Source organism: Simochromis diagramma, unplaced genomic scaffold (assembly GCF_900408965.1).
Source record: "Simochromis diagramma unplaced genomic scaffold, fSimDia1.1 OVJJ01000603.1, whole genome shotgun sequence".
Classification (NCBI taxonomy): Eukaryota; Metazoa; Chordata; class Actinopteri; order Cichliformes; family Cichlidae; genus Simochromis; species Simochromis diagramma.
Window position 1 is genome coordinate 19,235,430 of NW_024387414.1, and position 26,407 is coordinate 19,261,836.

The 26,407-nt window shown below is 41.4% G+C and overlaps 1 protein-coding gene across 1 annotated transcript; it reads left to right on the forward strand.

Annotated features, from left to right (window-relative positions):
• The first annotated feature begins 17,961 nt into the window (after positions 1 to 17,961).
• On the forward strand, positions 17,962 to 25,152 carry LOC120720939 (eukaryotic translation initiation factor 4 gamma 2-like). Its single transcript, XM_040010830.1, has 20 exons — positions 17,962 to 18,065; positions 18,174 to 18,230; positions 19,608 to 19,733; positions 19,884 to 19,986; positions 20,067 to 20,198; positions 20,280 to 20,346; positions 20,476 to 20,627; positions 20,735 to 20,845; positions 20,989 to 21,171; positions 21,294 to 21,435; positions 21,519 to 21,736; positions 21,816 to 21,923; positions 22,026 to 22,118; positions 22,209 to 22,304; positions 22,408 to 22,623; positions 22,741 to 22,999; positions 23,181 to 23,385; positions 23,515 to 23,723; positions 23,806 to 23,927; positions 24,037 to 25,152. The coding sequence occupies exons 7-20, from the start codon at positions 20,544 to 20,546 to the stop codon at positions 24,100 to 24,102; spliced, it is 2,112 nt and encodes a 703-aa protein (XP_039866764.1). The 5' UTR covers positions 17,962 to 18,065; positions 18,174 to 18,230; positions 19,608 to 19,733; positions 19,884 to 19,986; positions 20,067 to 20,198; positions 20,280 to 20,346; positions 20,476 to 20,543; the 3' UTR covers positions 24,103 to 25,152.
• Positions 25,153 to 26,407: the final 1,255 nt, after the last annotated feature.

Consider the following 26,407-nt stretch of genomic DNA (forward strand, 5'->3'; position numbering starts at 1 on the left):
CCTGTACATGATCAGTGTAATCCTTTTTTTCTGGAAAAACCTGATGTTTAGAGTTAGACACATGCAGTGCTACTCTGAGCAGTGAATTACACAAAAATGCCAGATATAGTGAAAATGATACAAATTTAAACTGATTTATGAAAATTAATTTCTGTTTTTTTAATTGTCAGAAGGTCCAATAAAAAGTCAAATTTCAGCTTCAAAAATATATAAAACATTTTTGCTTTTATTTCGTGGTTCAGGCTTTACAGAGGTAACAGTATGACTTATTCTGATGGTCATGATACTCTATATAATTATTTTTATTGTTTTATGCACATCTATTTTCTTTTAATTCAGTTTACTTCCATCATTTCAATAACTCCATGTGACAGAAAGTTTGCTGAAAAATATCTAAAAAATTTGTGATGCGGCTGTTGAAAGAAATGTTTTTTTAGAAGTACAACAGCTGACACAGAAAGTTGTTAAAACTCTAACTATCCAAGTCTACCTTAAAAGACATTCCTGTTGATCGCGTCTTGGTAATAAAAAAAAACTCTGATATTTCAGGCCCTTACCATGAGAGTACCTAAGGGGTCATAATCTTCTGAAGCTGTTGTTGACAGAATCATCCTCGGTTTTTAATATTAATCATATTCAACAGTCAACATAACAAACCTGGCCTTGATTTTGCATTTAGAAGTGTAAGAAGAAGCTGCCACGTGGTTAGGTTGAAGTTTTTCCACATATGAAGCTTCTCCATACGCTCGATAGGATCTGATTTAGAAACTTACTATAGAAACAGTTACTTTCAGGTAATTTGTTTCAATAAGAAGAATAACAACAAATACAGAAACAAAGAAAATGTAACTATAAGAGAAACATTTAAGAGAATGAGTTGTATGTGTTGTACTAGTATTGTTATATTTAAGGACTAATTTTATAACTACCAGTTTTCGATCCATTCAAAGAAATCTGTAGCTCCTCTGATTCAGGCTGCAGGGTTATGGTAGATAAAACAGACTGAGAACCATTGCATCACTATTAGATTTTTAGCAGTTGAAGCTGTAAGGCAGGTTGGGTATTTTTCGGATAGTGTGGCACGTACCCCACATAGCATTTCCCTTTGTGTTGTTAATATGCTTGTTAATATGTTAATATGAGCTCTGAGAAATCACTGCAGATGCAGGTAAATTTTAGCCCAAAGTACAATAGCTGTGATCCCTGATGACAGACTGAAACTGCAGACAAGACTTTAGTATTTCCCAGAGCAGATTTGAGTAGCAGGACACAGAGATAAAGAGACAAACAGGCAGCAGCTCAGCTCAGCCGTACGAGTGCCGAGCAGACGATCTCGGGCCTGGTCACATTACCTCAGCCTGTCTCTCAGTCGCTCAGCCGAGTCCTCACCCTGTCACTCCGCTCTGCTGAGATCTATCTCTGTCTGATTCTATGCGGGAAGACATCTGTCAACATGTGTAATGCACTCCAAGAACAAAACTAAAGCCTGTTCCACGTGGGAGTTAGCTATCAGTACCAATACATGTCAACCTGCAAGAAGAAAGCGGGCGGGTAGTGGGAATAATCTAGTCATTCAGAGTTAATTCATAAAAAAAAATCATAAACATAAGTGATCTGAAAAGGAAAAGTAAACCACCATCAGCAGTGTTGATAATCACAACATGCACTGTGTGGATCATGAATATTCAGCAATTTGATGAAAGGGTCACCCAACAAAAGAAGGTAAGTGATTGAGGGATGGTCTGATCTCCTTAGCTGCCTGATATCTCAGCGCTTTTTTAGCAGTTCTATATTTAGTCCCAGGAAAGCAAAATAAATGCCAATACAGCTAATCAATATTTATATGACAAAACATGCAACGCATTCATCTGTTGTGCACTGCCTTCCTACTCTGCAAACAAAGCGGGAAAGAGAAAACCTTGGCTGATAAACAGAAAAGCTGTCTTCTTTCAGGCAGGAGGAGCAGAAAAAGGTGATTTTGACTCACTAAGAGTACAAAAAAAGTCTCATGTTCTTATTTACTTGTTAGGGGAGGTTCAACTCATGAGTCCCCTCAGGGCAGTTCCTTGCTGTCTAAGTAAAACCTTCAGTTTTTTTTATTTATGAATTTATTTAGTGGAGTCAATGGAGGGGTTCAAGGATGCAAGTGTGAAAATTGTACCGCTAACAAGGCTGTTTTTTCCCTTTCTTTTCATTAAGCACTCTGAATTTTCATTCTTCAAGAGTATGTAACCTTTGCTGCACGACATTGCTTGATGTATTTTTAAATCTATTCATCCATCCATCTTCATCCGCTTATCCGAGGTCGGGTCGCGGGGGTAGCAGCCTAAGCAAAGAGGTCCAGACCTCCCTCTCCCCAGCCACCTCCTCCAGCTTGTCCGGGGGAATACCAAGGCGTTCCCAGGCCAGCCGAGAGATATAATCTCTCCAGCGTGTCCTGGGTCTGCCCCGGGGCCTCCTCCCGGTGGGACATGCCTGGAACACCTCGCCCAGGAGGCGCCCAGGGGGCATCCTTGCCAGATGCCCGAACCACCTCAGCTGGCTCCTTTCGATGTGGAGCAGCAGCTGCTCTACTCTGAGCCCCTCCCGGATGGCCGAACTTCTCACCCTATCTCTAAGGGAGAGGCCAGCCACCCTTCGGAGGAAGCTCATTTCCGCCGCTTGTATCCGCGATCTCGTTCTTTCGGTCACTACCCACAGCTCGTGGCCATAGGTGAGGGTAGGGACGTAGATCGACCGGTAAATTGAGAGCTTCGCTTTTACACTCAGCTCCCTCTTCACCACGACTGACCGGTGCAGCGTCCGCATTACTGTAGCCGCAGCCCCAATCCGTCTGTCGATCTCCGGCTCCCTTCTCCCATCACTCGCGAACAAGACCCCGAGATACTTGAACTCCTCCACTTGGGGCAGGAACTCATCCCCGACCCGGAGTGGGCACTCCACCCTTTTCCGGCTGAGAACCATGGCCTCAGATTTGGAGGTGCTGATCCTCATTCCCGCTGCGTCACACTCGGCTGCGAACCGCTCCAGTGCGAGCTGGAGGCCCTCACCCGATGAAGCCAACAGAACCACATCATCCGCAAAAATCAGAGATGAGATTCTGAGGCCACCAAAGCGAAAGCCCTCCGCCACTTGGCTGCGCCTAGAAATCCTGTCCATAAAAATTATGAACAGAACCGGAGACAAAGGGCAGCCCTGGCGGAGCCCATCACCCACCGGGAACGAGTCCGACTTATTGCCGGCAATGCGAACCAAGCTCTTGCAACGGTTGTATAGGGATTGAATGGCCCGTAGCAATGGGCCAGACACCCCATACTCCCGCAACACCTCCCACAGGACACCCCGAGGGACACGGTCGAATGCCTTCTCCAAGTCCACAAAACACATGTAGACTGGTTGGGCAAACTCCCATGCACCCTCAAGTATCCTGGAGAGGATAAAGAGCTGGTCCAGTGTTCCGCGACCAGGACGAAAACCGCATTGTTCCTCCTGTATCCGAGGTTCGACTAGCGGACGAACTCTCCTCTCCAGCACCCTGGCATAGACTTTCCCAGGGAGGCTGAGGAGTGTGATCCCCCTGTAGTTGGAACACACCCTCCGGTCCCCCTTCTTAAAGATGGGGACCACCACCCCGGTCTGCCAGTCCACAGGCACTGCCCCTGATCTCCACGCAACATTGCAGAGACGTGTCAACCAAGACAGCCCTACAACGTCCAGCGCCTTCAGGAACTCGGGGCGGACCTCATCAACACCAGGGGCTCTGCCACCAAGGAGTTGTTTAACTGCCTCAGTGACCTCGCCCCCGGAAATTGGCGGGTCATACCCCTCATCCCCAGACTCTGCTTCCTCCTCGGAAGACGTGTCAGTGGGATTAAGGAGGTCCTCGAAGTATTCCTTCCACCGCCCGACAATTTTCTCAGTCGACGTCAACAGCGCTCCGCCAGCACTATACACAGCGCAGGTAGAGCACCGCTTTCCCCTCCTGAGACGCCTGACGGTTTGCCAGAATCTCTTCGAGGCAGTCCGAAAGTCTTTTTCCATGGCCTCTCCGAACTCCTCCCACACCCGAGTTTTTGCTTCAGCCACTGCCCGAGCCGCATTCCGCTTGGCCTGTCGGTACCTGTCGGCTGCCTCCGGAGTCCCACAGGCTAACCAAGCCCGATAGGCCTCCTTCTTCAGCCTGGTGGCTCCCTTCACCTCTGGTGTCCACCATTTGGTTCGGGGATTACCACCACGGCAGGCACCAACCACCTTGCGGCCGCAGCTCAATGCAGCAGCTTCGGCAATGGAGACGCTGAACATGGTCCATTCGGACTCCATGTCCCCAGTCTCCCTCGGAATGCTGTTGAAGCTCTGCCGGAGGTGTGCGTTGAAGATCTCGCGGACTGGGGCCTCTGCTAGACGTTCCCAGCACACCCTCACTACGCGTTTAGGTGCACCAGGTCTGTCCAGCGTCCTCCCCCGCCACCTGATCCAACTCACCACCAGGTGGTGATCAGTTGACAGCTCAGCCCCTCTCTTTACCCGAGTGTCCAGAACATATGGTCGCAGGTCTGGTGATACGATTACAAAATCGATCATCGACCTACGGCCTAGAGCATCCTGGTGCCACGTGCACTTATGAACACTCTTATGTTCGAACAGGGTGTTCGTTATGGCCAAACTGTGATTAGCACAGAAGTCCAATAACAAAGCACCGCTCGGGTTCAGATCAGGGAGGCCGTTCCTCCCAATCACGCCCCTCCAGGTCTCGCTGTCGTTACCCACGTGAGCATTGAAGTCTCCCAGCAGGACAACAGAGTCTCCAGGTGGAGCACCTTCCAGCACCCCCCCCCCCCAGGGACTCTAAGAAGGCTGGGTACTCCGAACTGCCACCCGGCGCATAAGCGCAGATGACAGTCAGGACCCGTTCCCCGACCCTAAGGCGCAGGGAGCAAACCCTCTCGTCCACCGGGAAAAACCCCAACGTACCGGCAGCAAGCCGAGGGGATATAAGAATACCCACCCCAGCCCGCCGCCTCTCACCAGGGGCAACTCCAGACTGAGACAGAGTCCAGCCCCTCTCCAGGAGACTGGTTCCAGAGCCCAGACAATGCGTAGAGGTGAGCCCAACTATATCTAGCCGGTACCTCTCAACCTCACGCACCAACTCAGGCTCCTTCCCCACCAGAGAGGTGACATTCCATGTCCCTATTGCCAGTCTTGGCAGCCGGGGGTCGGTCCGCCAGGGCCTCCGCTCCTGGCCGCCACCCGGCTCACAATGCACCCGACCCCTATGGCGCCTCCTGCGGGTGGTGGGCCTGCGGGAGGATGGGCCCATGTCTCCTCTTCGGGCTGTGCCCGGCCGGGCCCCATGGACTAAGGCCCGGCCACCAGACGCTCGCCCTCGGGCACCCTCCCCGGGTCTGGCTCCAGGGCGGGGCCCCGGTAACCCTATCCCGGGCAGGGTAAACTGTTCCCTCGATATTCTCTTCATGGGGGTCTTCTGAATCGCTCTTTGTCTGGTCCCTCACCCAGGACCAGTTTGTCATGGGAGACCCTACCAGGGGGCAAAAGCCCCCAGACAACATAGCCCCTGGGATCCCTGGGACACACAAACCCCTCCACCACGATAAGGTAGCGATTCAAGGTCAGCCAAGGTTTTTAAATCTATTCATCCTTATTACTATGTCCTTTTTTCATGTTCTGAATACCTGACATATTATTTTCCCCAGCTATTAACAACAGCGGCTCTTCTATAGTTTGGCTTTCTATGGCTTTCTCTGCCCCCACAAAAAATGAATTTTTTTAAAGCTATGCATGCCACAGTTAGTCGTCTCTTAAGTACAGTTTTCAAAAACACTGAACGGTAGCTTTGCTTTATATGAGATTTTGTCCTGCACACTAACTCAAAAATAGTAGTCCACATTAAATTTGCGAGAAACAGGTCATGTCACTAAAATATATAGCAGACCCTTAACTAGAACTCCATATGTCTCCATATGCCCTGAACCTCTCAATGAAAGCAGCAGAAAGCTTTCACTGATAGCTAATAAACATCTATTGCTCGCCCTTTTTCGGCCTCAGACTCAGGCATTGAGTTTTAGTGCTCGCTGCCACACTGTGATTTTGATAAATGACTTTATTACTTGTTTGGCTGTTGAAGGAAGACATTTCTCTGCTGCCCAGTACATTAGTTCTTTGCCCTTACAGAACGGCTTCACCCAAGGCAGACAGTATATTATACTGAGTGGTTTCACGCTGGAGAAGAAACACCTCCTCTATTTTTCTAAGCCCAACCACAGTGATGCCTCACTTCTTTATATAGTGCATTGTCACCTACTATTTTGGGAATGAGTACCCAGCCACCTTCTGGCTGCAAGATGGCTTGATGGGTAAGGACACTGTCCAGACAAGGTCACAGGTAGTGTGTTTATGACAGCTGGTATCCATCCTACTCAATATATGCAAGCTCTCTCACACAGACAATCTGGGGAATTAGTTATTCTGTGCATGAAGCTTCTCTGTATCAGAGGTTAGCGATTTGATGGACACGGGGTTTGATGGGCTGTCTATGTACTCTCATTGAGTCTGGCTAGGAATCATTTCTCATCTCTCCCCTTCCTGTCTGCTCTAAACTGCATATTAGAAAGCCAAAATTACCTCCCAGATTAACACAACAAACCTCATGTTCTGTTTATATAAAGTCCCTGAAGGATGATTTTTTTTCCAAAATTGTTTTGTGTTGCCTTACATTAACTTTTGTGTCCCTTTGCAATACTTTGTTCAGTCACTGATCCATAGAAACAATTCTTTTGTTAATCCAGTCCATCCTTCCTACAGAAAGGACACATTATGAGACACATTACACATTTACCGCTCATTCCTCCTCTCAAAAGGCACATTTTCCAACACAGCTGCAGCTGCTCTGCCTGGCTGTGCTGGCTGACGTTGTGGCTGTGGACAGGGTTATTGCTTGGAGTTGAACTGATGGTTGAACTGATGCCGCTATGGATGTCTGTGGCACATGTACTGCGACAGCCCTTACTGCTCCTACTATCACTTAGCAAGAGAGCTTTGTTAAGCTACACTGGATTGAAACCCTGTGGTGCTTCTGTTATCTCAGACATGACAGATGTGTTATACCACTACACCACAGGAGCCCACATAGCTTCACTTATATGCTGAGCCAGCTCAATTATCACTGCACGGCCACAGCCTCCACATGTAGTTGATGTTACAACCATTTAAAATTAACGTGACACAGCCACACTTATGACAACCAGTGTAAGTTATAATTGCAGACTGTCTCAATCAAGCTAGATAAACTCACTCAGTTAACTTTGCTAGTTGACATAAGATAATGCGATAAGAAATACTTATGGTGTGACCAACTAAAGTAGTACTGCAACATGTGTTAAGAAGAAAAGGCTTTTAGCCATATCTCAGGAAAATTAAATCTTTTTTTTAATCAAACAACTGTGTCCACATCTTTCAAAATGTTTTCACTTTTAAATTTAGTTTCTCCAAGAGGCAGCGTGTTCCTGTAGCTCCTAATGCACCAGTTTAAGAACAGTTACGGTTTTTATGATATTTTAACAATTTTTATCATGCTCGTGAGCTACATGATGCCCGATTTTCCCTGAGGGAATGAATGAAGCATGTATCTATTCATCTATTTATATCCTTTTTTTTTTTTTTTTGATCCCACAGTTTGGTGAGATTATGGCTAAATTGAGTACTGTGTTTGGATTAAACTGACATGCTAAAAGGTAACATGGCCCACTTTAACCTCCTAAGACCAGAACTCTTCCATGGCAGGCATTTTTAATTTCTCTTTGATATTCGGGCATATTGGGACCCAACGAATGTAAAAACAAAGAATTACCAGATTTTTTTTTTACCTGATTTTTGTTTCTAAGAAAAATGAGAGCCACATATGGATATTTGTTTAAAATTTCGATAGAACAGTAGCAGTATAATGTCATCGTAAGTGGATATCAGGTGCTTGTAGAGTAAAATTAAGTATTTTGGTCTAAATAACCCAAAATGTCATGCCCACATATGTGGACGCCAGGAGGTTAAAGACGAACTATGGTCCTTACAGTCTCCATGGACCTCTTATTAGAGCGCTATGGTTTTGTAAATAACTATGTATTTGAGTCTTTTCACTAGGCTGTTGTTTTACTTGAAGGGACTATCTCTTTTTAAAAAAGGCAAAAACTGACAGCATAAAAAAACAAATATAATGCAAGGGTACATTGATTTCTCTGATCCTGTACTTCTATAATAGGCTGGTATTTTGAGATAAATGCTAATTTCATCAAGGCAAAATTGAGACAATGGCAATACTAACATGCTGAACGCAGGCTAATGAGGAGCTGATCAGTGGCAGGGAAGAAAAAAACACTATGGCTATGTTTTTCTGGATTTCTTAGAACTGTTTGTGATGTATGGGGAAAAGCTCTGTCGAAAATTGTGACAAAGAGAGAAGGGTGACAACTGGATTAAACACTATAGAATTAAAAAGACCACCCAACATGTAGAGCAGATAGCTGCCCCTCCCCTAGCCTATGTCTGCCAGAGGTTTCTTCCTGTTAAAAGGATAAAAGGAAGTTTTTCCTTCCCACTTTCACAAAGTGCTTCCTCATAGGGCGATGTTGGATTGTTGTGGTTTTCTCCATAATACTGTAGGGTATTTCCCTTACACTATAATATACCTTGAGGGGACTGTTGTTATTTGGGGAATATAAATAAACCTCAATTTCACCTTTATGGTTAAGACATCCTCCAACAGAGGTTCTTCATTTCAGCGAGTTCAGTAGACTCCATGCTTCAGGGAGAAAGGCTGGTTTGTTGTGACTCTTCTGTGTATTTTCATAAATATGTACAAAAAATTAATCAAAACAGGCACATGAAAAATTCAAAGTGTATGAAACAAAAATCATCTCACACAGTAGTAGTACTTCATGTTCTCAGAACAATTAAATGTGGCTTTGAAGAAATTGGCCACTCTACAGTTAATTTGAATGTCATTACTTTTGCAGTTATTTGGACATAAACTAAATTAGTAGACAAATAATTCCTTCAGTAAAAAGAATATTGAAGCAGAAATGCTCCGGTAGCCTACTGAAATAGGTCTGTTTCTATTTCGACCCCTGGAGGACCAACCTGGCAATCATGCCTTCCTCCACAATCATGCTACTACTCATAGATGTTTTCACTATATAAAGCTGCTCTTGCGGCTCAAAAATTAGATATTGAATATTTTTTCCTTCTCCACTTTTGGCTCATTACAGAGAAAACACTTTAACTTGTCTCTTGGGAACATATTCTTCTCCTGATAATACCTTCAGAGCCCCAGGTAGAGCCCTGCCTGCACATAAGCAGAGCTGGAATCAGAGACTGGGCCTGTCAGTGATGACTCAGACAGTCCCTCAAGCCCAACACAATTTGGCGCACAGGACAGCCACCACTGCTCTACCTCAGCATATTCATGCAGTGTGTGCCCAGAATATTAAAGTCCTGTATGTTCAACTGCAGTTTTATCTCAGGCCACACACCATATCTGTCATGTACCCCACAAGGAAAATTAAAGAGACATTTAGATAATAAGAAAGCAAGGGAAATCTCTCGTAATATAAGAGACAAGTCCTGGAAAAATCAAAGCAGCAAGAGGCGGCGGTGCAAGCTGGGGAAGTGCTACAAGTTTATGACACCACCTATGTGCCGCTGTACGGGTGCAGGGTTTAAAAGGTCGGTGTGTATGAATAATTCAGCCAAACTATGGTTGTTCCTAATGTGAGTCATGTTCTGTATGCTGAGACTTCAGCCAATTTAATTTGCATTCCAAAGAGGATTATTTTTTCCCTGCTGTCTCGATTCCTTAATGGACGGTTTCTAAACTTGTTGACCCATCTGCCACTGCAGGTATAAAGCTCGCACTCCTGAAGTGTTTGTGTGTCCCTGGAATGGCTTATGACCAAAAGTGCACTTTATCCAAGATTCAGAGGGAAGAACGTGTTAAACATAAAAGGCAAGGAAATGTGAATAAATGCAAATTTACATCTTAAAGCAGCTGGACACATTCACAGACATGTCAGCATATATAGGGGTGTTTTTTTCTGTCTCCCAGTTAATTTCCAAGCATTATAAACCTATCATAATGTATATAATGCACTTTAATAAATATTCTCCATGGCACTACTAGCTACTAAAACCTTTGCAACTACTGCAGGTCCAGCTTAAAATAATCATAACATATATTTTCTTCAAAAAGAAATAGGCTACATGACATCTTTTTTAAGATTAAGTGTTAATCATGTTTAATAGTGACAGTAAAAGTAGACGATGCAAGGAGACAAAAAGGGTTATGGCATGTATTTAAGGTCCAGATCTTTGTAGTACATACATGCAGCCCCATATCAGTAGACTTCTTGACATCCGATTATTGCTCATCTGAGGGTTCCTGTGAGTAATACTTAAATATTTATAATGTTTTTGTTCATTCAAAATGTGTGTAGTACTTTACTATAGGAAACTTTTTGGGATATTTCTGATTACATTGAATCTAAGTATGAACATGCATTTACATTAAAAAATACACAAGTAATCAGTCTTCATTTCAACTTGTCAGTGTTTCTTCTAAAGAACAACACATATTCAGGTGTTTGACCTTCAGGAACCTTCTACTGCGAGTCCTAAAAAACAGGCTATGATGATGTTAAGGTCAAAACCTGAGCTGTTTGGTACATCACAGGCCGATATCAGCATGTTTGTAAGACTTTATGTTCTTTTACGTTTACTGTTAGTCATTTAGTAAAAGATTTAGAAACTAAGGTAGGTCCTCAACAAGTACCATAAGATGATTTTGATTTGGGGGTTTTCAATAATTTCTCTGTTTGCATTCTGCAGTATTATTGAAACGGAATCATAGAAATAATAAATAAACCTTTTTACATTTTCTATAAAAATAAAAGAAACTCCATTTTAATTCTCACAAAAAATTTTAAGTCGGTCAGTTTGCACTCAGTGCAATGAGCACGACTGATGCCTTCTGTTTGAACAATAGAAAGATTTCTAGAAACCTCTGTTGCGCCATCTACTGGCTTCATAATGTATCGAGCATTAAGTGTAAATCAGCTGCAAGTTTTCATGAGTCATATATTCAGATCTTGCAGTCCTTCATAAATTATTTTCTCATCTTAGGTGGGAAAAATGGAGACACACTGTCATGCATGTTTTTCTGAGGGACGGCTTCAATTAACTTTAATAAGTCTCTCCCTGTGGTTTCAAGTCCCCTGTGATGGTTAAAATGAAATTCATAATGTCCTTCTTGTAATAATGTTCGAGCTTTGAATGAAAACAGTTTCTCTCGTTTTAAACCATGAGAGAGATTTCTTGTAATTCGCTGTTGAATGTCAGGCCATGTCATCTTATCTGGCAATAGTCACAGTTTAACATGGGCAGCTGCTGCTCGGCATAACCTAACGTCGTAACGTAATATTCTGCACAAGATAAGCAAATGTTGTTTGTTTCCTGAGCGCAAAGCTGCTGTTTTATTCAGAGTGACTGATCTGGATAAAATTTATCAAACAGGATTTAAAAGGAGAGCGATGGACACAGTTTGGCTCAGATTAAAGTTAAGTTTCATAACTGCAGTTTTACTGAAGTTTAATGTCTCACTGGAGCACATGTTAGAGTGAACCATTCGTTTGTATGTGTAGGATTATTTTTTTAACCGTGAATTTTGAATTAAAACTAACGTCAAAAATCTTTTTACAAGGAGGAAAGAGAAAGAGCATTTCCACCGAGAGGAGAAGCATGTGAATCAGCATGTTAATCATGAAGACGTTTAACTGTCAACAGCTTGTTAGGAAAAACTATGAAACACATCCGCAGACTTCTGGATATTATGCTCATGAATAAGTCTAAATGCGGGTGTCCTTTATAACTAAACATGTTAATAGCGCAACAGGTTGTAGAACCACCTTTAGCAGCAAGAGCTTGAATAACTTTCTGTAAGTCTTTATCCGTCTCTCACATCATTGTAGAGGAATTTTGGCCTACTCTACTTCACATTCCTTTGGTTCACTGAGGTTTGCAGGCATTTGTTTCCCTTAAAGATCCTCTTAAGCTCCCATCACAGCATTTCAATCGAGTCGAAATCGAGGTGAGGTCCGGGCGTTGACTGGGTCATTGCAGCACTTTGATCCTTCTCTTTTTCAGCCATTAGATTTTAGATTTGCTTGTGTTTGGGATCATTGTCCTGCTGCATGATCCAGTTTCAGCCAAGCTTTAGTTTTTTCACATTTAATTACTTAATTACTTTACTTCATGGTCAACTAAGTGTCAGGTGCCTAGGTCCAGAGGCTGCAAAACAACCCAAACTCATCCCCCCTCCACCACCGTGCTTGTGCAGATATGTTGTGTTTGGTTTTCAGCAAAGAACATTTTTTGTATTATAATCAAAAGTCTTCACATTTGTGTCATCTGTTCAAAGGACATCGTTCCAGCAGTCTTGCAGTTTGTTTAGATGCAGCTTTGCAAATTTCAGCTGTGCTGCCAGGTTTAGAGAGCAGAGACTTTCTCCAGGCAACCATTACAAACAAAACCATTCTTGTTCAGTCTTTTTCTAATAGTGATAATGATAGTTTCTAATAGACTCTGAGATGTAGCTCTTGGGTTTTCTGCAGTTTCTCTGAACATTGCACCATGACCCTGGGCTGAATTTGTTGCAATGTTCCCTTCTGGGAAGACAGTGGTATTGTGTTAACACACATCTGAACTAGAAAAGAAAAGAAAAGCAAACTGCTAAAACTTCTGCTTTAATAGAGGTGGTAACACTTGCTAATCAGTTAATCAAGGTTATTTAATTATCAGCACCCAGCTGCTATTTACCCCGTTGATTCCTATGGAAGCAGCAAGAGTCGACTTAGTTTTCCACAGAACTAGATTCCTGTTCTGGCTCAAGTTATTTTTGACCTGACAGTAGATCTATGAGCATGAGTCAGTTCAATGTACTTTGGGGCAGAGTTTGGGACGTATTGACACAATGAGGACACATCTGTTTTTGTTCATGTCCATAATTAAAACTGCCGCTCAGTCGAGTTAAAAAGGGGTTTCACTCAAAGGAACTTCGAAGCATGTACAGTCACTGTGAGGTGTCACTCCAGAGGAGCTGATTGATGTTTAAGGTTGAATTTTTTTCATTAATGTGTAAAAAGAAAATATGAATTTGAAATTATTTGATCAAATTAGATTTTAAATTATAAATTAAAAATATATTATAAAAAAAATATCATATATATTATCAATATTATTTTAAATTAGATTTAGTAAACAAATTGGAGTTTACTGAAATTTGGAGTAATAAGCAATATCATCTGCCTGATCCACTCAGCAGCTGTTCTGGAGTTCTCCTAACAGAAAATCAGACCCATCTACTATGTAATTCAAATTTATATTTTTGTTTGTCAACACCAACATTTTCAATAATAAGTAATAATATCTCACCTTATAATTTGAAATAACTGGCTCTGTTAACAGTGAGTTTCCTGCCATCCTAAAGGCATGACACAGTTTAGGAATAAGTAATCCTGCAATTACCCCTGAGTCTCAGAAATGCACACTGCCCCTATGTAGTTATAGATCGGTTAATGTAGGGGGTAAGCTTCATCAACTTTTATGTCTGTTTTTTTGTTAGTAACTTATTTATATATTTTCTCGCTCTTAATTAGGAATAGTCATACTGAATACTTACAACATAAATGAATGTGCCCGATAAAGTTGGTATTCTACATATTTTTGGTGCAGTGATAACTAACTTCAAGCCAGCTCAGACTGGAACTGGACCAGCCTTTTCTCACTTTATTGGCACACTGGGCTTAATTAACTGTTTACTGTGTTTACTGTGAGACAACTGGTTCCATTTTGCTTTTGATGAATGATTGATGCCCCTCGGAGGTGAAGAAGCACATGATTACAGGCACAGAAAGAACTTTAAAGCTTCCTTGACTATTATGACAAATGATAAAATAAACATGGTGAAACACACATCTTCACAAGCGATGGGATTAATCAGTGTGTGTCACTACAAATGCCTGCAACAACAGATCTGATAAATGTCACTCGGTGATTACATTTACATACGGTACAGTTGAATAAACAACCCATTTGCAAACTGGCTGCTAAATAAGCCCAAGTTAAGATCAACTTTTATTTAGCTGCATCTATATCAGGAAATAGTTCAACATTATCATTTCCTACTTTTTATTTTGCCATTTGTAATGTGAGAAACTACGTATCTCCTCGTGTTTTTAATTAGTCAAAGAAAGGAAACATCCCTCATTACACAAACTGCTCATAAACACGTTAAACTTTTTGCACTCTAATCACCAGGGTTTCTTCCTCACTGTGACTATTTTTTAAAATTCAATAGCCAAACATGTATTTAAAAAAACAAAATTTTCCTGACAGTCTGGATGTGCAAGTCTAATTGCAAGTCAGCAAAAAAGCACTGGTTCACACTTTCAGCTGGTTAAACATAGATCTAAACTGTCTGTACATTAAAGCTCCTTAAAGGAAAAACCTGTGAGTTCTAGGAAAACACTTACTTTTCATTATATTTTTTTCTTATCGGAACTGATTCCGTCATCATACCAGGAAAGATTAGAACTGCCCTTATCGTGTACAATGGGAAGCACAGATTAATCTGAGCACAAAGGGGCGTTACCTGTACAGTCTTGCTCTGTAGTCATTTACTGGTACGTGGAGGAAGTGACTCATCTAGCTAGGCCAGTGAGGCAATATCATACAAACAATCCACATAACTTCTTATTAACATCACACTCCAGACCTTCGCGTCCATTAGCTAACAAAGTTGTCAAGAAATACTGAGCAGACAAAGTGAGAGATTTTTGTTAATACACTGCCAGAAAAAAGAGTTTGTCTATAAAAATGCTGTTCTGAAGAGATGAACAGAGAGAGAAGAGGATGTTATTTTGTGCCAGTTTGCTTCAGGGGAAGTCTAGTGACTGCTGAAACAATATGATTCTTCTTTTAGAATAGTCACATCAAATTTTAGGGATATATTTGATGAGTGTTTTAACTTTGGCATGCTCAGCAAACTGAAAATCACTGGAATTCACTGAAAATCCTCTCAAAAGTATTCATATCTGTGGCAACTTCATACAAATACTTTATATCCAGTACCTGTGGAGATATTGGGCTACTTGCAGCTGCTCTCTTGCCATAGCAGGTAGCTTTGTTATGTTTGATTTGGCAGAGTTTTAGGCTGGATGTCCTTTGTGACACAAACACAAGAATTCTGGCTGGAATTGAACCAGTAATCTTTCACTTGCCAAGTAAATATGTCAACCACAACATCACTGCAGTCACAAACGGTTGAAATATTACTTGTTAGAAATCCCACAACAGAACACCACGAGGAGCATGGGTCAAACCACTAAATATAAATGTTTTAATCGTAACAGATTTAAACATCTCTGGCTAGTTGCACTTGGGTATCAATATGGCTGATTGGAAAGTATCAGAACACGCATTAATAAATGTCTTTGCTCTGTCTTTTTCCCCTCACCCCCAACCAGTCACAGCAGATGACTGCCCCTCCCTGAGCCTGGTTCTGCCAGAGGTTTCTTGCTGTTAAAAGGGAGTTTTTCCTTCCCACTGTCACCAAAGCACTTGCTCATAGGGGGTCATCTGATTGTTGGGGTTTTCTCTGTTTTCTCTGTATTATTGAGTCTTTATCTTACAATATAAAATGCCTTGAGGCAACTGTTGTTTTGATTTGGTGCTATATATAAAATTGAATTAATCTTTTTCCTGCAACATTTTGAGTAAAAAGACTGAAAACCCAGCAACTTCTGTGGCTGACTGTGTGTTTGGAAAAGAGAGCCCTAGATTTAAGTTTCACTAATGGAGTTAGTGTAGTTCCATGAGTAAAGTTACAATACATCTAGCCTTCATTGACATCTCTTTCCTTATACATGCCAATCTCCACCTATTCAGAATAACAAAAAAATATATAGAGTGGATACAAGCAAAACATCATCTTATAAATATGGCTGGGAAATGTGAGATGTTCAATGAAAACATATGTAATTAAGCAGTCAAAAGAGTGAAGTGGAAAATCTAACATGTCAAATGTATGAACCAGTACAATTTAAAAAAGGTTAGTTTTGATAATATAATATTAATATTTGTATCCACTTTAAACGACTGAATGAATTAAAATATAAAATCAAAAGGCCAAATAGAAATACAAATCAATGTCATATTAAGGTCAGTTAACTCAATTTTATTACAGTCTGAAATGTCACCACATTATTTCATAATTTTAAACGACGATTGAAAAGATTGGAAAAAGGCAGATGAAATAATATGTAAATAAAAACCTAGCAGATAAACCAGAGCCAAATGCATTTGATAGCAAAGGTTTATTTACTTACTGTACCTCATGATGGTTACTTAATGAGACAAAAAGTTCGACCACTTGCGTAATTCTTTTAGTTTGTGCTCGGTTTGAAGCTTTTCTACTCTGTGACAGAAAGTAGTCCCTAACGCGAGAAAAGGTGAGTGATGTGGCCTGACGTGATTCTTAAATAGTGGTCAGATTTTGTTCTTGTATGTCTCCCCACGCTGAAAAGAAAAACAAACCTGCCTAGCGGGTGGGGTGAAACTGAATTGCGAAACGCAACATGTGACCGTCGGCAGGGCGTGGGTGATGACGTCAGAGCCATCCCATTCAAATAGCAGAGTTCATATGACGTACCTATACAGCCGTCGCTCTTTCCTTCGCCGTAGCAAGTAGCTAACAGAGCCAAGCCGTCGTGTTCTTGAGGGCGACATTGCATAACCCTTATAGGTTAAAAACGAATTTTGAGCTCTCGTTTCTTTCTTGATTTTATTTTTTATCTCTTGGTTGACAAGAAAACAATTAAGCTGACGTTCCTTTTGTAAAGGTAAGATCTTGCGGGGGTTTTTTTTGTTTGGCCTGGCTAAGGTTAGCCGGTCTACTAGAAAGTTCGCTTTAGTTGGTGATGGTGGATAAGAATTTGGGGCGGCGGCAAAATATCAAGTTAGATATGTCTTCTTTGGCGTTGATTCGCCTGGTCAGCATCGAATAAGTTGTGAGGTATGGGGTTTATGGCCAGACTGAAGGCTTTGAGTTGTTTACAGCTTGTTAGCGCATAGCTTACCGGCGGCCTACAGAACAAAACCAAAATGTCGGTGCGTGGACATCCGGTTTCTAAACAAAGGCCCCATCAATCCCACTGTTAGGATTTTCCATCTTGACTAGGGTGAAGAATTTTCTAATTATTAAAAAAATGTATAAGTTCGTGACAGTTTGGTTGACATATTAAACATGAGTTTTAGTTAAACAAAAGACTTTTTACCAGCGTGCTGGGGGTTTTGGTAGCGGTGGAATCTCAAACATTCGTGGGGAATGCTAGAAAACGGGTAACTAAACGTGTACTTTTTTTTTTTTTTTTTTTTTTTTAAATCGGCTGTCGGTGGAGTTAAACTTATAGATTTGTCCTACTTTCACAAAGCGTTTCCTGTGACGATGCCAATTGTTATTAGGATTACGTTTATTCTAGCTGATTTATAGATCTCCATGCAATATTCTAGTTTCAAAAGGTAATTTGAATAAACATAGATAATGGAAAACCGGGCGTCGACTTCTCAGTAGCTTGTTGTGCTAGGAAATGTTCCAGTTACGCAACGCTAGCATGCTCTGCTTCCACATTACTGGTAAGGGGACACGTGTTAGCGTTGATGTACCTTCGCAAGTTCCCTGAAACTTACTAAACGGAAACCAAAAGCGAAAGAGTACGTTGGGTATTATTGTCTTGTGTTTGCGTGTGTCTTCATAACAGTCAGATGTGCTACTGTGGCCTTGTTTGTGTATGACACGTTAGGTCTTGGCTAATATGCTGCTGTGTCTTGACTTCCAGGTAGCTCTTTGCCCCCCCCACTCCCAGGACTCAATTCTTTTCAGATATTCTTTGTCAAGCCGCCAAAGTGGAGAGTGTCGTCGCACCAGGAGGTCCTTCTCGTTTCAGGTATTCAACATTACTCCACAATGTCTGGCTCCATTTACACCCAAGCACCTCTCACATAGTTCCCAAAATGTTAAGTTAAAAAACATTTTTCCTCTTTTTGTATCACAGTGTAGGGGGAGGAGGTGGGGGTGCACCCCAGCACTATCCCAAAACTGTCGGCAACAGGTGATTGTTGTTTTTTTTTTTTAACTTTATTATACATGTAACACATTAGTCATCACATTATCCACATACAGATGTTTACAAGAATCACAATTAGTGTTTCACCTGTTATACTCAAAACTGAAGTTTCATAAATGGACGTGTCAGTCATCAGTCTGACATCTTACCCTTGACAAATACTCCCAAATTGTTATGTCTTTTTTTTTTCAAAAGTGACCCTAAACTAATATTTTAAAAAAGGGGAAAAAAGAACACACAGAGTTGACAACTTCTAAACAAATGCTAAATTGGAATGTGCACTGATAGTGAAAATGAACTGAGAACACAAATTATCAAACTGCCAACTGCTGTAACCTACTAGTGATCAACTTCAAAAACGCATAAACCTGAGTAAAGTATGACTGTCTGGTTAGACTTCATGCTTTAGGTCTTTTCATGTGTAACAACATGAGTAAAATGTAAGTATTATATGTGACAGAATCGAGCCCTTGTAATCTAACTACAAAACTGGGTGTTCCAGGATGGTTGTTCAGCTGTGGTTTATCAGTACTATGCTGAACTTTGCAGTCTTTTGTCTGCACTTTGTAGCTGTGTACTATCACATGGTGAAATTGTCAAAAATATGCGATAACTGGATGTGTGGGCTTTTCTTTTGCTTTTTTGTAGATAAGACAATCTGAATAAACATGATTTGTTTGCAGTTACTTAAGCAAGAAACAATCATAGCAGGTGGTGGTGGTGACTGTGGCTCAGTTGAACCCAGCCTGATTCAGTGTGTTGTTTGCCTCCTGAAGTGTGGGGGGTGGGGAGCAGAACTGGCAGGGAGAAGACCAGTTAAGGCTGGTTTAAACTACTTGTAGAAATAGATCATTGTTTACAAGAAACTCCAGTAGCTTCCCTCTAATGTTACTAAAACAGTTGAACAGAGTGTAACTTTCACTGCCGTATCCATGTTGAAACAAATTGCAGTTGGTTTAGTGAAGCTGAAAAGAAAATGGCTAAAAATGTAAGGATATGACTCAGTACCCTGGTAGGACAGTAGCTTCCTTTTGTTTAGGTTAAAGAATCTAAATAAAGTCTTAATCTTGGAATTTCAAAGCTTTCTGTCACAGCAGTTTTACAAGTTGGTTCAGTGTTGCCAGTGTGAACGTTATGACACTGGCAACACTGAACCAGCAGCATGTGAATTGAAGCGGTCTGACTTGTACCATAACTTGTTCTATAATAAGTCATGCAAACTTCAAGTAGGAGCACAATATTTGTCATTCCTGGCTAAAAGTGAGACTCTTAACTATGTTGTCTGTGTAACCAAATCCGGGCTAAATATCAGCAAGACAAGACCATTTCCCCGATAACCTTTGCTGTCTTTGTTGATTATAGCGAGTTCCTGGGGAAAACCCCAGGTTCTAGCGTTCAGAGATGGGTACCTTCTCGAAGCACTAGACGAGATGCCAGCTCCTCCAACGAGAAAGGGCAAAATGATGCAATCTTCAGAAAAGTGAGAGGGTACGTTTCCCTTTAATAGGGTTTGTACTTATTTTACGTAAAGTGTAATTTGTATTGTTTAAATGTCATTTTAATATGGATGTTGAAGGCTGCTGTTTGTGCTGTATTATCTTTTAAGATTTTTAATACAAATGTTTCTTTCGCCTTCAGCATACTTAATAAGCTGACTCCTGAGAAGTTTGACAAACTATGCCTGGAGCTCCTCAATGTGGGTGTAGATTCAAAAGTTGTCTTAAAAGGAATCATCTTGTTGGTGAGTATTTTCCTAACTGCTGTTCTCCTATTCATAGAATATTTAAAAATGGGATCTTAATGCGTTTTTGTGTTTTTCAGATTGTTGACAAAGCCCTCGAAGAGCCCAAGTATAGCCAGTTGTACGCTCAACTATGTCTACGCTTGGCAGAGGATGCACCAAACTTTGAAGCCCCAACAGCAGAAAGTCAGGCAACACAAAAGCAGAATAGTGTAAGTTTTAAGCATTCAAATGTACTCTGTACTCCTGTTGAGTATCTTCTGTCTGGATTTTGAATGACTTCTGTCTTGCAGACCTTCCGAAGGCTTCTGATTTCTAAGCTTCAAGATGAGTTTGAGAATCGTGCCAGGAATGTTGACCGTGAGTAACTTGCATTTGTAACTGTGGACTGTTACAAAATGGGAATTTGGTCAAGGGTTTTTTGAGAGGTGTTATTTAAACTTTTTTTTTTTTTTTTTTTCTTCTTCTTTCTTCTTCAATCCACTGTAGACTTCGACAAACATGACAGCCCACTCACCTCTGAGGAGGAGGAACAGCGTGCAATTGCAAAGATCAAGATGCTGGGCAACATCAAATTCATCGGTGAACTGGGCAAACTCAACCTCATCCATGAATCTATTCTCCACAAGTGCATTAAAACAGTAAGTTCTAATAAAGTGCAAGTACATGGGATGGTTTTATCAAAAATCCAGTTTTCATTCCTGTGGTGTAAGAAATTAACAGTTGTTTAATTATTTTGTTCTTTAAGCTGCTGGAGAAGAAGAAGAGAGTCCCACTTAAGGATATGGGTGAAGATTTGGAATGCCTCTGTCAGATAATGAAAACAGTTGGTCCTAAACTTGATCATGAAAAGGCAAAGGTGAGTGTGTGGAAATTAAAGTGAAAAAGATGAGTCTTGTCTTGAAGTCCTTGGTTGTTCAATAACTTTTTTTTTTTTTTTTTTTTACTTTTTTTTTTACTTTTTTTTTTTTTTTTATTATTTTTACTTTTTCTCGCTTACAGTCTTTGATGGACCAGTACTTTGCTCGCATGCAATCCTTAACCAACAGCAAGGATCTGCCTGCACGGATTCGCTTCCTGCTGCAGAACACGGTGGAGCTGCGACACAACAACTGGGTGCCTCGGAAAGCTTATGTTGACAATGGACCAAAGACTATTACCCAAGTTCGTCAGGATGCAGTAAAGGTTAGTTTACCATATCCTTTCAGTTTATCACAGGCTGATGAGGATTGATCTGATTTGCTGGATGACTAATGTAGCCCACAATCTGTGTATCCTTGGATCCTGACTTTTTCTGTGCTTTGTAGGATTTGGGCGTTTTCATTCCACCTTCAAGTGATTCAATAAGGAATGACTTCTTCATGGACAGTTCCTCCTTCCTTCCAGGAAAGATCAAGTATGATAGGGAGACTCTTGGTGGGCTGGCCGACATGTTTGGACAAATGCCTGGTATGTAGAGTCATGCTGCTTTCTTTGAAGTGTAACTCATGCAGAGATTTCAGTCTCTAAAGGCTCTGTCTTATGTTGTGTAGGAAGTGGCATCGGCACAGGTCCAGGGGTAATTCAGGACCACTATTCCCCAACCATGGGTCGCCACCGCGGCAGTGCTCCAGGGGTAATTCAGGACCACTACTCGCCAACCATGGGTCGTCACCGTAGCAGCCCACTCTTTAATGGCCACAGTGGAAACAGCAATGGTTCACACCAGCCATATGAAAATGAAAGCAAGCCGTTCATAAAACCGAACCAGGTACATTATAGTTCAGCTCTGTTTGTTTTAATCTGAGATGGTCATTGCAATACTCATTCTGTTTTTAAACTTTTCAAAGGGGAGAAATTCACCAGTTTTCAACCATAAACAGAATCACTCAGTCCAGATGCAGTCAAAGGATATGGCTCAAAGGTTCAGCAAGAAGGGGAAAGTCAATGCAGATGAGGTACAGCTGCTTACATTGATGGTTTGTTAGTGTCATTGTTGCACATGATTATGTGATAATAAATTGTGGTTAATCTGATGCATTAATACTCCGTCATTCCAGATCAGTCTGAGGCCAGCACAGTCCTTCATTATGAATAAAAACCAAGTGCCAAAGCTGCCGCCACAGACAATGATGCCTTCTCCAGTTGGACAGGTAACAGACAATAGACTTAAAACATGTGAGCAGAGCTGATGGGGCAGTTTCAGGAACTGCATGCTAAGTTTTCTTTTTGTGGCCCTACAGCTTGGCCTTAAAGCCAATCCTCCTCCAATTCAGGAAAAACCTGCAAAGTCTAACAAAAAGGCTCCTCCCACAAAGGAAGAGTTGTGCAAAATGACGGTAAGTTTGTTCAAAGCTTTACCCATGACTTCCTAAGTAATGTGTTATATATGGGGCCTTCATAGCCTGATATTTTTTATTTATTCCCTCCTCATCTTTAAAGGAGACACTACTCACAGACTACCTAAACAACAAAAATGTTAACGATGCAGTGAGTGCTGTGAAAGAGATGAAGGCCCCCAAACACTTCTTGTCAGAGATGGTGAACAAGATCATAGTCTGCTCACTCGATCGTTCAGATGAAGATAAGGAACATGCAAGCACTCTGATTCACACCCTCTGCACAGAGGGCCTCGTCACTGGTGACAACATATTGCAGGCAAGTTTCATTAAAGGTTTTTTTTTTTTTTTTTTTTTTTTTTTTTTTTTTTTTTAAATTGACAGTGTAATCAAATACACCATATTAACCTTGTGCCTGCCACACATTTTCAAACAGGCCTTCCTGGGTGTTCTGGACCAGTGTCCCAAGATTGAGGAAGAAATCCCACTGGTGAAGTCGTACCTGGCTCAGTTTGCAGCACGAGCGATCATTGCTGATCTGGTCAGCATTGCAGACTTGGCCCATCAGCTGGAGAATGGCACACATTTCCCACTCTTCCTGCTCTGTCTGCAGCAACTGGTGAAACTGAAAGACCGTGAGTGGCTGACTGACCTGTTCCAGCAGAGCAAGGTCAACATGCAGAAGATGCTGCCTGGTAGGTGAAAGGACACACTGGTTTTAAATTCAGTGTCATTTGGTTTTCTTTTCTCTTTAGGAGGAAGAATTGGTGTGTGGGGTTTTTTTTTTTTTTTTTTTTTTTTTTTTTTTTTTTTTTGTTCTTTTTGTTTTGTTTTTCTCTTCTTCCCCATTACTGACTAGTAATTATGCTCCCATAGAAATTGACCAGAACAAGGACCGGATGCTGGAGATTCTGGAGGGTAAAGGCCTCAGCTTTTTGTTCCCACTGATGAAGCTGGAAAAGGAGCTGCTGAAGCAGATCAAAGTGGATCCTTCTCCACAGTCAATCTACAAATGGATCAAAGACAACATCTCTCCAAAACTTCACACTGACAGAGGCTTTGTCAACATTCTCATGACCAGGTACAGCAGTGGGCAGTATTTATAGTGACTCGGTCTGCATTGATGAAGCAAGCACATGCCATCAGCCACTGGTTTTTTTGTAGTTTTCGGTCAAGTGCTTTAACGTGTGTTGGTCTTCTGGTCCTCCAGTTTCTTGCAGTACATTGCTTACGAGAGCAACCCTGACGATGATGAAGAGCAGCATGCAGCGCCCAGTAAGGACCAGCTGGAGGAAGAGAAGCAGCTCCTGCTCTCTTTCAAGCCGGTGTTGCAAAAGTTTCTTCACGATCACATTGAGCTGCAAGTCAGTGCACTGTATGCCCTGCAGGTGCACTGCAATGCCAAGAGGTTCCCTAAAGGTGTGTGCATGCATGTGCAGTTACAATAAAACATAACCTTAAATAAAGCTGGTTGCTAACTTATTTTCCTTTGTCCAATTAGGCATGCTGCTGCGCTACTATGTGAACTTTTATGACATGGAAATAATTGAAGAGGAAGCCTTCCTTTCATGGAAAGAAGATCTCACCCAAGAGTATCCAGGGAAAGGAAAAGCATTATTTCAGGTAATATGCAGCCATTGAATTATGGCTTTGTGTGGACTTCCTCCATTGACACCATTGTGCTTATTTGTAAATGAAACACTTCAGTGGATGTATTGTTGTTCTGGTGCAGGTGAATCAGTGGCTGACCTGGCTGGAGACTGCAGAAGAGGAGGAGTCGGAGGATGAAGAGTACTGAGGAATAGGCCAAAGCCATGTCTTATCAGATGCAGACTTGTTTTGGGTTGTGTGGGTTTTTTTTGTTTTTTTTTTTGGTTTTTTTTTTTTTTCCTCCTCCTTATTTTTCCATCTTTTTTTGGTTTTTTTCCCTCCTGTCTTTCACGCTCTTCTTGTAACCACTGTTACAGTTCATTTCACAATGAGATTGTTCTGCCAGCATCACAAATCTTATTTATGCTCTAAGTTTCTATACTGTTCTCTTTGATGTCCTACAGCAGATGTTTTATACACTTCAATCAACTTGGGTTTAAGAGTAGACAGTATTTAGCAGGAAAATGCACCAGCACCCAGAACTTGACCCATTTTTTGTCACCTTTTTACATCTGGTAGGAGTCACCAAGTGCTGTCGCAATTATTTAAAAACTGTTTACAAAAGAGGGAGCTCGCATTGCAAAGAGGCTTTCTCCTTTTTTAATCTACATTTGCTAATCAGTTTTTAAATGCACTTTGCTTAAACATCATGAGTCGTTGCAATAGTAAAAATTTAACTTCCCTTGATTTGTTAAACGTGATCATGACGTTGTTGTCTGCCATGATTATAATGAGACTAGTGCTTAGAAATCGACCATTTCTTAACCTGGGTGAGGCCTGTTTTACTTGCACGGTGTGATTTCAGTTACCGCCTTGTAGTTTAATGAATCGAGAGGGTTTTTTTTTTTTTTTTATGTATGAAACAAGTTGTGCTGTCAGGAATGAATCTGTGTGGCCTTTTGTTTTCTTTTTTTTTTAATTTATAAGGATATACCTCTGTTTCTCGGACTATACTTGAATGTCTCGGGTTTTGACATTGAGACAGCCAAAGCTTGGTTTCCTTTGCTACGGTTGTTTGTCACTTGTGGAAATTTTGTCCATCTGCCATATTTGTCAAGTTCTTAAACGGTCTTTTTATCTTCATGAAATTACCAAGAATGTACTGTTTGTGTACTCTTCTTCTGGAGTGTTGTAACATTGTGTGCTAGAAGTCGAGTGTACAACTACAGATCAACCTTGAATAAAGTTTAACAGTTGATGGCTTTGTCCTGCTGTGTCCTTTTTCCACCTCCCCCAGCCAAAGTCATAAGACTTGAAAGATGGTATGTCCTCCTAAAAAGCTATGACTTCTCAGGTTTAGGTCACAAAGCACGCGGATCACAAGAACATAGTTATGAAACTATGAAGTGACTATTGTAGTGTATATTACACTACATAAAATTGCAATATAAAGTTGAAATTGAGGTGCCCCTCTCATGCTGCCATTTTCTCTGTAGAAGATGTGTAGGGTGTTAAGGGTGTACATCTACTGCAGTGTGTATACTTGTACTAATAGATGGAGGAATTGTACAGAGAGCCACAGCAGGTAATGGTTCCCTGTGTTATTCAGTGGTGCATTTGGGTAATCTGTCTTACTGAACATGTGCCTTTGACTGACCAGCACATCATGGAGTAGGTAGGTGGGAGGCAGTGTCCTTGATTTAGAAACATACACCTTCAGTTTATTAAAATTATAGCATAGATTGAACAAGCTGCTGAAAACATGCTTCAGATTCTGATCCAGGTTGACATGATAGCATCACACAGATGCTGCATATGTGATATGAATCTCCTATCACATCTCAAATGTGCCCCATTGGTCTGAGATCTGGTGATTGTTGAGGCCATTTGAATAAAGTGGATTCATTGTCATGTTTAAAATGATTTGAGGTTTGTGATATGACACATTATCCTGCTAGAAGCAGGTATGTGGGTACAATGTGGTCCTACAGGAATGGACATGGTCAGCCACCATACAAAGGCTGTGGTGTTTAAACAGTGTTTAGTTGGTACTAAGGGGCCCAAAGTGTGCCAAGAAACTATCGCACACCCTCAGAAGCCTTAACCATTGATACAAGACAGGACGTATCCATGCTTTTATGTTTACACCAAATTCTGACCCCATCATGTAGCAATGTAGCTGAAGTGGAGACTAATCACAGCAAGCAATATTTTTCCAACCTTTTATTGTGTAATTTTGGTGAGCTTGTGGGAATTTTAGCCTCAGTTTCCTGTTCAAGAGTGGCACCCACTGTTGTCTTGTACTGCTGTGGCCATTAAGAGATGACATGTTGTGTTTTCAGTGATGACTTTGTTTACTTTGCTTGTAACAGGTACTTTGAATCACAGCTGCCTCAAAAAAATCCTGATCTCAGATATCAACAAAGCAGAGAACCATCACTCATTGCATGTGTCCTTTTTTTGGGGGGGGGGCATTCTCTTTAAACCCTCGAGATGGTTGAGTGAGAAAATCC